Here is a 13,430-nt window from a genome sequence, read left to right as displayed (position 1 = left end):
AAATTTATTCGGAAACATTAAAATTAAAAAAAAAAAAGAAATTCTATTAATTCATTCAACAAATTACTTACAATCATTTGTACTGGTAATCGAAGTGCCACTGTCATCATTGTTCACAGGTAAAATTGCATGTGAAAATGTATCATCATTGTTCTGACTGTTGTCAAGATCCATTTGTACTGATTCGTCAAATTGAATCTGCGTTTGAGGGTCGGCGATGTCTGTTATTATATCAGAACTGAAGTTATTTTCTGAGCGTGATCTAAGTTCGTCGAAAGTCGATCTGTTTTCATGGTTCTCATTGATCCTTTCGTCCACACACTCATCAACAAGGGAACGAAACTCTTTATAAATTACGGCTTTGTTTCTTCTTTTCTCTTTTGGAGCTTTTCTTAAGTGATTGTTTAAATCACCCAGTAATCTCTTCAAATCTATTTCAGCTTCTGCGAATGAGTTAAATCCATCGCGTTCTAGTTCACAGTCGAATGCAAGCCAGTCATCCTCTGGAATCATTTCGATTATTAAATAAGTAATCGTAATATTTGAATGGTTAACTTACCTGGCTCAGAAAGAGGGTCATTTATCAGCTTAGAATGCTTTTTCGGAGGCCAATACAATTTATTGTTCTTTTCCCATCCATTTGGAACAATGGAAAGACGGTTCTTTCCATTTTCTAGGGTCCTGACGATTTTGTACATTTTTATCTCACCCTTACTATTATTCGAATTCACTGCACAATTAAACAGCACTTGTTTTACTCTCAGATTAAAATGCAATTAAATTAAATTACACTCTGAACAAAAAATTGTGTTGCTGGTGACTTAACTCAAGTTACTGAACTAAAGTATCCTTTCGCGGTCGTCAAAGAACTGAAATTTTAAAAAAGTTTCAGGGATATATATACCCGAAGGAGAAAAGATCGTTAAATCTCTTCGTAAATAATCTGGGTTACTAAACAGAGATCTAATCTTTATTTATTGTGAGACAAAATGTGTTAAGCCTGTTAGCAATATTTTTGTCGGAACATCTTTTAAATTCTGAGTGCAAAATTTTTTAGGTCATAAACATTTAAGGGTTTTCCCAGGCAAAGTAACCAAAGTCTCACATTAAGGGTTTTTCCAAACATGTGTTTTGCAGACAAGTACCCTTGTCTTAAGCGGTACCATTTCTTCAAAGTTTTATTGCATATCCTCATTTTCATAATGATGGGTTTTTCTATACCTAGGTACATTTTAAAAAAAATTAAGAAGGTTGTCTCCAATAAATCAATGCAAGTATGTACGTACATATTTTACTTTCATTTTTTTAATGTTATACATAGGTATTATTTATCGAGAATTCAAAATTTGCAACACCTTGTATTTGATTGATGCGCGTATATTTAAAAGTTTAAGGTTACTTATACCTAATGTTTGCTACCAATTTTATTGAATTGAAATATAAAGTAGATACCAAAATATTAAATCACTATTTTTCATAATACATGCTTAAATACGGAGAAACGTTTAAACAACACGCCTTGTGAAGTGAAAATAGAATTATTCGTGTTTAGTAATGAAATTTCCTTGCATTGGTCTGAAAAACATATAACTTTTCTGATATTTTCAGTCTTTCGGCCAAATACAATATATGTGACAAAAATTTTTAAGCTACGAGATATGGCGTAGATTTAAGTGTCCGGGAGTATCAATAAATTTTATAGCGAAATTCAGGATATTTAATTGCTTTTGAATCAAGCCGGGTCAGCATTTTAAGCAATAGGAAGGATGTCTAAGACATTTTAAATGAGTAGTAAAGACAAAATCTTTTTTCTATCATCAGAAATATTTCAAAAATTTTTATAAAAAATAATTAATTTTTAATGAAAGGTCCATTTTAGGTTCTTTTTGACTTATTTGCGACGGTAAAGTATTTCGGCATATAAATTTGAGATATAGGAAATTTCGAAAAAAAATTATAAATATTCCTTGTAAAATATACCATATTAATAAATATGGTATATTGGTAGGGAAATAGAGAAGACACCATTATCCTATGCTACCATGTATGCTAGAGAGAGAAATATGTTTGGGAAATTTTTTTTGAGATGCCATGTCAAAAATTTCCCCTTTTGGTCTCAAATTTTAAAGGTCAGTAGAACGTAAGAAAAAGGTCAGAAATTTCTTCCAATAACGTTATTCTGACGGTGTACTGACTTTCAACGTGGGTCTTTTTTATTCCCCATTATCACGTAAAATGACTTATTTTTGATGAATTATCAACGTTATTCTAACGATCCTTTTCGGCACATTAGACTTTATAATGACCTTTTGTGCCAACTGGGTACTGAAGATAAAAAAAATATCAAGAATATGAAACTAATTTACGAATCTTTAAAATATTTAGAGAATATTAGTGCCGCAAAGACTTCAATCACATGTGACGCTTGGGTCCACTCTAGGAGGTTGCATTTGGGCACAGGCACCTGCAAATTGCCTCTCCCAAAAAGCATTACTCCAATTGAGGTCGTCAAATTTATTAAACGCCTCAATATCCAACACTAACCAAGGGGATGCACAATAGGCCCACATGGGCCGCAGTGCACAGGAGATGAAAGTCTCCGGACCCCATTTAACGTAACGTAACGTAACGTAATGTCAAACGTAAGAAAATAAGCGTCATAAATTAAAATTACATAATATAAAAAAAAAGAAATGTCCAACTCAGAGAGAAATACAAAAATTAATAATAAAAGATATTAAACGTAATAAAAGTAATGTCAAAATTAAAAAAAATATATAAATCTTATTTTGTATATTAATTTAATTTACGTTTATGTTAAAGGGCATTAAAGGGTGATACTTAAAATAAAATAACATTAACCTACCTATCAGCTCCATTGCATCCACTGCCGCTATTATTGAGGTGATTACTTGACATGGTTCCTATCGTATTGGCATTACTGCATCGCATTCCGGTACGATTCCACGATGTAAGAAGTGGTTGCTCCGCGGGTTTCAGTCGACCTCGTTCCTTTTTCTGCGTTTTCCTAGACAAATCCATCTCCGACGCCGTGGCCGAGACATGCGAATGTGGGGTACGGGTGACAACACACGGTGCTGATAAACTATCCCGCGATGTAGAGAAGAAACCCTGCTGCGATATACTCTGACCCAGTTGCGGTCTGGACATGCCAAACTTGGAGCTGACAATATCTGCAAGCGATTTTGTGGGAAAGAAAAAGAAAGGAAAAAAAAGATATAAATAAGAAAAGCTTTCAAAATGTACATATGTAGGGAAATGGGGTGACAATTTCGAAAACTTTTCTGCATATCAAGCAAATTTCTTGTTTCGCTTCTCTTCTCATGTTGGCTCAGAGTTGGGGTGGAGAAAATCGCCAACGTCATGACATTTGATTTCGATAAGAAAAAAAAAAGGATTTATGGATATGGACATTTTCCATTTTATTTTATTGATAAAAAAAGAATGAAAAGGATATAAAAATGAATAATGTTTAACAACGAATATCTATTTAACTAATGTTGTATTAAAGTTATTTATGATCGATACTACCTATTTATTCATGCCCGAAAGTTTACAAAAAAAAAATAATAATGTGGAGCTATATAGGTACATAAATGAACCATATTGTATTTTTTAAACTATATATAACCAAGGAGAAGAAAACCATTCTAGCTCATTATTGGTCAATCCAATATTATTAAATTTTACTTCTAATTTTAAAAAATCCTTTTAGTCCTTTTTGAAAAATTTATATTCTGAAAATTAAACAATATCAACCATCCTTTATTTTTCTATCTTTTCTTAGCAATTTTCTTTTTTTCGAAATTATCACCCAGTCAGTCAAAAAGAATAAAAAAAAAAGTTGTCTTCTTCAATGGCATGTATAAAAAAATCATTCTATTGTTATTATTTCAGCAATGATCATCTGCAGAGAAAAAGAATCTCCTCTGCAGCCATGAAAATGCTTTCTACGTGACAATGTGAAGGGGGTAAAGGAAAAGTTGAGCATTTTTCCTTTCACAAAGAAACACATTCAATATAGATTATGATGGCACAATAATGGATGCTCTCTTGTGGAATTAGCTGTCAATATTATACTTTGGCGACGGATGCCTCGCTGGGGTGGGTGGATGTGGTGTAAATTATTCTACTTGACCGGTATTCTTCAAAAAAAAAAACTTTCCTCTATCTTGATGGTATGTCGCGTCAAAATTGCTGAGATGAAGTTCATATTGGCGCTTAGAAGTGCTCTCAATTGCCATTCTCCTCTATCAAGCACAGCACGAAAGCAATAATAGCGAAGAAGGAAAAGTTTTATCATTGAAGGAGCATGTAGTATAATCTCATGGGTGATGCTCAATTGTTACATCTACATCTCGCTTTTTATTACTGGCGCTAGTGTTTGGGAATTTACATAAGGAAAATTCTTATGCCAAATGTACTCTACATATAATACATACAATTTGCATTATATATCTTGCATTTAGTTCAAATTTCTGGATTCAACTTTGCTTTAAATTTAAAATAAGATTCAGAATTCATTTTATAGAGATTTTCTTTTTGTACTAATAATTAAGGTCATGACTTGACCTTTGAAAGCTCTGTAATTTTACTTTCGGAACAATTAGGTAAGAATAATTTCTTGATTGACTATCAATATCTTTTGACCTGTATATGTATGTTTATAGGGACAAAAAAGCTCCAGACAAGATGAGAACTATGTACATGCTCCTCTATTACATCACTACCACACAGAACTACGATAGATTTTCTATACATAGGGGAAAAACGGGTGATTGTGGTGAAATAAAACAAAAAAACAAACTCGTTGCGATATCTCATCACTGCAAAACATGGTCACGAATGAGATTGTGAAGAGATGTAGCGCTATGTACAGACAGAGAGAGTTTGGGGGTAGTTGGTGTATGCAATCGGAAACGATAAATCTTTGCGGTTGGATGGCATGGGGGGGGGTTTGGTCAGAAGATGGGATAGTGAAACAGCTAAATACATGAGGATGCAACTAATGGATGGATGAGTCGACACTTTTCTTGAAAATTTTCAAATCTAATGGCTTACCCACGAGACTCTGGCGACTCAGTGAGTTACGCCCGGCCATGTAGTGGCCACTGGGCATCAGGAATGGCGAGGGGTTTGTTGTGGGATTCGCCAGGTCCGCCGTCGCGAGGACATCGAGTTCAAGCGGTCTAGATTGCGGTGTTGTCAGGGCACCATTGAGGGAAAGTCGCTGTCGGCCCATTTGGCCGCAGATGTCATTGTCGTCATTGCCCCCAACCACTAGGCGCCCCCACGCCGTTGCCCCAGTGGCTTGTGATAGACTTTGGGGTGGTGGATGATTCACATCATCAGCACCTACATACAATACACAACAAGACGATAGTTTTTTTTTAGACACCCATAGCCAATATGCACAAACACATTACGAAAAAACTTTCAATTAGACTTCAAGCAAACAAATACGACGTTGATATGAATCATGTTGATTGAATTGTAGACAAATAAAATGACGCGATGCACGTGATGACTGAGAATGCTGAGCTCAAGACAAACAATTAGTCTTTGGTGGAAAATTCTATATATAGCATGGAAGGCATTGACGATCAGTGGTAGGATGATAATATTTAATAATAAGATTAATTTATTTATCAATTTATTCACTTGTTAAGAAAAGTCATTAATTTTCTATTTAATTAGACATTTAAATATTTAATTTTCTTCTCTTTTTCAACAAAAAAAATTCTCAAAAGACATTCTAAATGGCTAAAAGAATATTTTCTCTCAATATTCTCAATGTTAGAATCTTTGTTTTAGGGGTTTTAGGATAAATCATAAAGCTATTAGCTCAATGGCTAAATTAGAAGCACGTACGTACACGTATAGTGGAAATACAAATGTCACGCTACGAAATCGATTTTTGATCCCAAAAGCTCAAACGATACTAAACTCCATTGAAATTCTCGTTAGGTATGTCAAATAAATAAATGGTGTACCCCCTAGAGCGAATTTCTCTGCATTGTGCCAAATAACATCAATTCTCATTAACTAGTTTCGGAGAATGCGCCAGACAATGGCTAGTTTTCCTCTATTAGGGAAATTTGATAATAAGCCTTACTTTTTAATGTTTTTCGCTCTTTTTTTCTGTGAAAAAATTCACTATATAATTTTATACTAAAAATTTGTCAGTGATATCACTGCAAAACGCTTTCCACAACAATTTTTATTTGGTACTCTCAAAGAAAAATAATAATAACTAAAAACTCAACGTGAAAATTTTCCTTTACAAAACAGGAAAAAAATGGAAAATTAACATTGTACTTTCATACAAGGAATCTGCGTAGTTTTTTGCATCACTATCACTTTGATAAACAATTAAAATGCTATCGTGGAAAGTTAATTAAAGGTGTGAGAAAAAAAATTGTGTTTTTGCCGCAGCGGAAAATTGTGTTTTGGCGTGAAAAAAATACATATTTCCCCTTTGGGCAACATTTTCCGTGTTGTGTGGTGTGAAAAGAACCAAAATGAATCAATATCGAAGGGATTAAGAGGGATTTTCCAATTTCATGACACATTTTTTCCCTCCAGCGTATTCAATTTGTGTGTCGTGTATTCGATACATTTTACGAAAATCTCCCCCTCAATTTAGATCTGACCTTAAAGTGTCGTCTTTCCATGCGGAGGAATTTCAATTCAGCATTTAAATCTCGAATAATATTGATTATTTTTCTTTAAATTCACATTTTTACAATGTAGTTCAAAATTAACGAAATTACATATAATTTGCTGAGCTACAAATCGCGAAATAGTTATGTGATTATTAAAATGGGAGTAAACATAAATAGCATAAAATTCAACATCAATATTGAGTTGTAAAATAAATTTGAATTTTTAATTAATAATCACTCATTTTGCAGAATTGTCACCAATGAATATAAATCAAAATTATGTACATGAATGCATGAAATTAGATTTATGTTAATTAGGCAGAAGCATAAAGCATTACATCATCGTCTCTCAATTTATCAATAATGGTTGTTTATAAATCATCCAATTATGTATTATCTATTTACTGATTTAATATATTCTATTTATTTAAACATTTTTTTAATAAAAGAAAATTTCATCAGTTTTGAGATTGTTTTTAAAAGAAGTCTATTCATTGTTCATTCTAAATGTTCAAAAAACATTTTTAAATAAATTCAAGAAAAGTTGAAAGTTGTTTTAAACTTCTTTAGCATATAATGTTCCTTCCTAATCCATAAGATCCTCTTTCATGGACTTTGATTTATATGGAAGCAAAGTGGAGGCGCCTGGTACTTATCAAATAACTCTATTATGTTACCAACAATTAAGAAAAAAAATTGATGAGAATCATGAACAACCAGGCACCTGCACTGCAGTCTTTAAAACGTTTTTTTTTAGGAAAACAGAGACATAAGAAGATTACCAGGCGTCTCCACCTTTATAAGCCATATTAACTGTCAACAAAAAATGAGTTGTAACAAAATGCATATAAGAGTGAATAGACTCCTTTTATTGAAAATCAAACACAATTTTTTTTTAATTATATCCAGAAAATCTTCGTCAAAAGTAATCTGATAAATGATAGAATTCTGGTGGGTGAATTAAAGCTCTCAAAATTCAGCGAGAGCTACAAGATGAAGGAACGTCAATCTAACCTCAATTTCCATTTCAAGACACTCTCTATCGGAATGAAATTTCATAAAACATAGCCACAAATTTCATCTAATCCCTTCAGTGTATCAATTAAAGTTGTCACCGAGACGAAAATTTAATTTAAAACGGACACTGAGTTGCTTACGAGTGGGTTGTTTTTGAAGAATTGCACGTCAACAGAAATATAATTTTTGAGTGATATTTGGTTTGGGGGGAAAAATGGGGTGAATGTCTTTCTGTGTAAACCACCCAGATGATAATCTTTTAATTTCATTAACCTCCCTTGCACCAAACAGAGCTAATTGAATTCATATACCCCACCAAAATTCAGAACTCTATGTGCTCTTTTTTTTGTAATCCACATTCACATTATTCTACACGCCACAATGGATGCATCTCCCATTGAAACCATATTTTTTACTGGGGGATGGGGTGTCGCCCTGGGATCCACCACCGGCACTAATGTATATAGAGGGACCGTAGAGATAACGAAGAGCTATCACCCCGGTTGTCCCATGTGGTGTGAATGTGGGACAAATTCATATCACACACAGATACGTTGCCACTCATTTTTCATTAAAATTGATGACAGGAGATGATGACATGACAATTAAATAAATTTAATCAGCAAAATTTTTCTCATGTACACCACCAACGAAATGACATGCAAATGTTGAAGGGTGCGGAAAATTCAACAAATCCATATTTTATTGTACGCCGAATCCCGAACAAAGTGTTTGGGAGTACTTTCCTTAATTTGTTATGGTTCTTTTCCTAAAGAAAATTGAAATTTTTTTGAGAAGGAAAGAGGAGTGTGAAAATCTTTAAAATAATTTTCATCTTGAAATTTTCTCCTTGCTAAGGAAAGTCCTATTCTTCACAGAGAGATGAATTTCCTAGAATTTTCACAATACAATTAGAGTTTTAAGGCAAAGAGCTTTAAGTTTTGCAATGTCTCGTCTTTGGAGCTTCACGCAACAAAGTTTACGAACACGCTCATATCATCCCTAAAATGTAATCCAAGCCATTTTCCTTACTGATAAAATTTTCTTTCTAATTTATTACACAACTTGTGTATTTTGTAAATTTTCTTAGAACCTTACAAATTTAGAGGAAGAATGCGATAAAGAAAATTTGGCTTTGTGACTGATTGGAGTTTTGAACACATTTATATGTCGCTGGTTGTAACAGCAAATATCGTAACTCTTGTGGAAATCTCTATACGATATCTTGCTGTTGTAAAGAATTTTAAAAATTCTTTCATTCTCAAAAATTTTTACATCATCAGCGATATAAATTATTTTTGAATTTTTAACATTCTTCACAATTTATTCCTGAGTTTTACATATAATTGTTGGACCATCAGTCATACATACCTATGTATATATATACACATACAAGGTTTGCTATATATGCAGAGCAAGCTCATATTATCTTGTATTTCAACCATGTTTCATAACTTGCATTTTATCTAATGCATTTTGTAATCTCCTTTCCGAAAGCTTACATTCACCCCCTTGAATTTTCCTCTTTGTTCTTCACATTGTTTGGAAAATTTGGTGTGCCTAATAATGGAATTATCACCCTTCCTCATGTAGATTACGGAGGCGGGCATCATGCAGGAGACAAGAGTGGTTCGGACCAATACAGCATGAGTCTAGTGGTTAAATCTGCCAATTCTACTGGCAGTATGGGCTCAATGTTATAACATGTAGCCAGTCACCACAAATATGGTGATTGATCTGTTCCGTCACATTATGGTTGGCAGCTATCACGTAGCTGGTGGAGGCATTGAGTACAATAAGACGCCCCCCTGGGAGTTGCGAGGCTTATCGTGTGACTCCTCTTCAGGCCAATATTGCTATGGGAGCAGGAAATTTGGCGAATTCGATTGTCATCTTGGGGTATGGGGGTTCTCCGGAGGGGCTGTATGTAGCCACCCCATCGTGAATGTTCCTCCGCATCCATGTGTTATCATCACTCGCAGCCATATGTAGCGCACGTTCAATGAGAGCCATCATATATAATTGCTTCTATGGCAGCCAGGCAGAAAGACTTGCCATGGGCTATAAATCTGTCATTTATATTGTATTAAGTTCAATTGAATTTGTGCGCCCACACCGCGGTCTATGCTTGAAGAGAGGGGCGGAGTGACGGCGGAAAAATGTTTCGCACAAGAGAAAATACGAAGAGACGACCCAAGCATAGATACTTGTAATGAAATTGATGAGTGTCGATCGCAATTGTTGGGGCCTCAACGATAAATACCCTTTTCTAATCTTAACATTCCCCCAAATTAATCGAAAGATTTAATACACACTTCATGATAATATGTCTGTGGGTAAATACTTTATATACACAACACACCCAAAGGAGATTGATTGAAATGTGTGGGAGCGTGAGTAAATAGAGGATTTATGTGGTACAACATTCACATTTCTGGTCCACATTTATTGATCCTCCAGTGTGCAATTCATATGTTTTGTGTTGTTGGGTACTTATGTATATGGCTCCTTTTCTCCCCATATGGGATACCTAATATTCACGTGAATTTTAGGGCAAAATCACTGAGATAATGAGAAAAAATTCTCATCACAGGTGGTTATTTTCCACATTAATGCGTAGAATGTAATGCATTACATTAATGATAAGGAATGAGTGTGTGAAAAAAAAATTACTTTAAGTAGTCAGAAGGATTTTATGGAGCGATGTGTATGTTACTTCTATGGCCATGCAGTGGAATTTTGAAGTAGAAAAATCTGTAATTATTCACATTAAACCAATAACCCGAAAAATATATACAGTAAAACCGATAAGAATAGTCTAAATTTCCGTTTCCAGTGTCTCGGGCAATTTCTAATACGAACTCAAAGTAAAAGAGAACGTAAAGCGGAACACTACTGTACTTCTTTTGTTTTTTATTCTCTGTACTTCTTTACCCTTAAAATCTGAATAAACAATCCTAATAAGATATTCAAATGGTTTAAGCTATCTGTCTTGTAAGACAATCTGTCAAAACAATACATAAATTCGAAGGATGATCAGTTTGCAATGACAAATATATAAATCTTCAAACTTTTATCCTTTCTTCTGTTTGTATAGGCTCATTTCTTTAGCATAGACAAAATAATAGCCGAAATGAATATAAATGTATTGATTTATTTGAATAGTTTGCTAGAATACAGTTCTCTACTCAAAAGTAATTCAAAAGTGTTTTGGAAAATACTTTCTTCATGATATTTTTCTTAAAAATTAGGAATTTTCTGAAGAAATTGAGTCATTTCCAATTTAGTTAACCCTTAAACATTTTCCGCATGTAGTCTTTTTAAATTTTAAGATTTTCTTTTTAGAAATCTAACTTCTAAAAATCGATAAAAGGACATTCCCAAAGAAGTTAAAGGATCAAAGAAGCAAAAAGAATAATTTATTCTAATTTGATCTCAAACAACTGTAGGTGAAAGGTAAGCATATCTTAATTTAATTGGGGAAAATCAATTCCAAATTTGTACGTTTTGTTGATTAATTTCACCAAATAAATTATCTTCCATCGTTTGCAGTTACTCAAGTTGAGTGCATACATTGGAGGCATAATGTGTGGTGCATATATTGTTTACACTAATTGCACCAGGACGGGTACCAATTAAGACAGTCTGATGGATTTTCTGCCCTGAGTTGGACGAACAATGGGGTATGTGAGGGAAATTAATTTCATTTGAAAAGATAACAAAATGTCACATTTGTCGTTACATTTGCCACGAGATAATGGGGACAATGCGACAAATGGTTTGAGGTGCAATGGTGCAAAGGAGTACCCATCCGAGAATTCTATTCATTGATATACGATATTGTTCTTGAGTGGTTGGAGGAAATGATGGTTAATTGCAAAATGTCATTTTACAATCACTTGCCATTTTGACTCATTCACATTACTCATACTTCTCAAATATCTGCAAAATGATTTTCCTTAATTTCCCGCCTTATTATATTACCTATGCTATGCTTATTTCTATTACATAAATTCATTGTTAAAAGGGAAAAAAATAGAGATTGAATGTTTTATAATAATCGTTGCAGAGTTAAGTGACTTTTATGCTTTTGAATATCATATTTGAGGATCAATTTTCATTTTCCAAAACCTATTTAAATACGTGTTAGTGCTTGAAAGAAGAGCTTTTCAAATGTTTTTTTTTTTAATAGCCGAAAAATTTTGTCATAAAAACGCCCTCAAACCACGAAATCGATATAATAAGATAAAAACAAACATTTTTTTTGCAATTTATTCCATTTTAATTTGATTTTTTTAATCAATTTGCTCTTCGCATTACTGAAAAACAATATTTGAAAGAATACTTCAATAGAGAATTACGAATAATTAAAAACATTTTTTCTCTCAATATTCCAGTATAAAGCTTTGGATTTTATATTTATCCAACCACTATAGAATTATAATATGAGGAAAATTTACGTTATTTACTTTTTGTGACATGTTTTTAAAATATCAAAACCATTTTGAAAACGGATGCTGCAAATATTTTCTGCGCTATCAACCCCTATTATCTCACAGATTTGTATACCTGTTAAATGCACGTCTATCCAAAATTGAAATGGAAATTTCCATATCATGTGTTTTATTGGGAATATAACTAATGGTGTATTTGCTCAAACATCAAAGTGTGGGGGATTTTCTCACCTATACAGAGCACCACCCTTATTAGTTTTATACCAGGAAATTCAACGTGGATGCTTTTAATTAATTAAAATCAATCTGTATTGATGAAAAGTATTTTAAATAAATGCATAGGTAGCACCATTTTATATACATACATATGTAGGTATCGAAAAAAAAATGTAATTTGTAACAGAAAAATAATTTTCCCGAATTTATAGCACAATAAAGTTTTTTTTTTTGTTATTCAAGTTAATAGTATTCTCTGTTTTTTAACCTTTATATACCTACAGTTGAAGATTAAAGTCATGACTTAATAAGTTTTATGCCAGTCATGGCTACCTCCTTGTACCCAACTATTATGTAAAATATATGTATATCATCTTTCGCTTTCGGGGTATAACTAAACCAAAACGTATTAATCTTAAATTCCCTTTGAGGTCTTTCATTGAGAAATTGCATATATGATAGACATTGCCGGGAGGATTGAAAAGGAATTTGCAGTACATAAATTCACTCAAAGCTTGATGGCAAAACTTTATTTCATTCATATTGAATTTTCTACACCCACCCAAAAGATAATTATTAATGCTACGAGATCTTATTCAATGAATTAAAGGAAATATGTGAAGTTGTTGCGCAGGTCTTCAGCATAAGAGTTAAGAATCATTTAAATATTAATTTTTATGAGAAATTTTGAATGTTTTATAACTGCAAGGAATATTGAAAATTCAAAAAAAATGAAAATTAGAAAAATAAGGAAGTAATACTACGACAAAGCACCATACTGCTTTAGCTCTGTTTAGATCCTTTCTCCTTGCACCTCTTACATTTCCCAGTGATTTTGCTAACAATTCCAAAGACGAAGTGGTTTGTGTTGTGTGAAAATCTCCTTGGAAAGTACTTCTGTACATTATTTTCAAGAAAAGTACATCAAGTTCTGGTTGGAGTATAAATGGCAGATGGTCCATGGAAAACAGAGGACGAAAGGGGGTGGTTAGAAAAAAAATCTTGTCGCTTCACTCAATAGAAAAGATAAACGATCTACTGGAGTTTACTTGACAGA

General features: G+C 33.2%; 1 protein-coding gene across 7 annotated transcripts in view; it reads right to left on the bottom strand.

Moving 5' to 3' along the window:
* The window catches only part of LOC129793132 (cyclic nucleotide-gated cation channel alpha-3), a 100,231-nt gene that overhangs the window by 32,811 nt on the left and 53,990 nt on the right, over positions 1-13,430 (bottom strand). For 5 of the 7 annotated variants that reach the window (XM_055832795.1, XM_055832791.1, XM_055832794.1 and 2 more), the window contains exons 4-5: positions 5,083-5,376; positions 2,867-3,194 (exon numbers count right to left, since the gene is read on the bottom strand). In XM_055832795.1, coding sequence (XP_055688770.1) covers positions 2,867-3,194; positions 5,083-5,376 — 622 coding nt within the window. The remainder of the gene's footprint in view (positions 1-2,866; positions 3,195-5,082; positions 5,377-13,430) is intronic. The other 2 variants (XM_055832796.1, XM_055832797.1) reach the window with 1 other exon arrangement.

The sequence above is a fragment of the Lutzomyia longipalpis genome, chromosome 3, assembly GCF_024334085.1.
Source record: "Lutzomyia longipalpis isolate SR_M1_2022 chromosome 3, ASM2433408v1".
NCBI classification, from domain to species: Eukaryota; Metazoa; Arthropoda; class Insecta; order Diptera; family Psychodidae; genus Lutzomyia; species Lutzomyia longipalpis.
The sequence above is the reverse complement of the archived record's forward strand: the minus strand, read 5'-3'. Positions and strand labels throughout refer to the sequence as shown.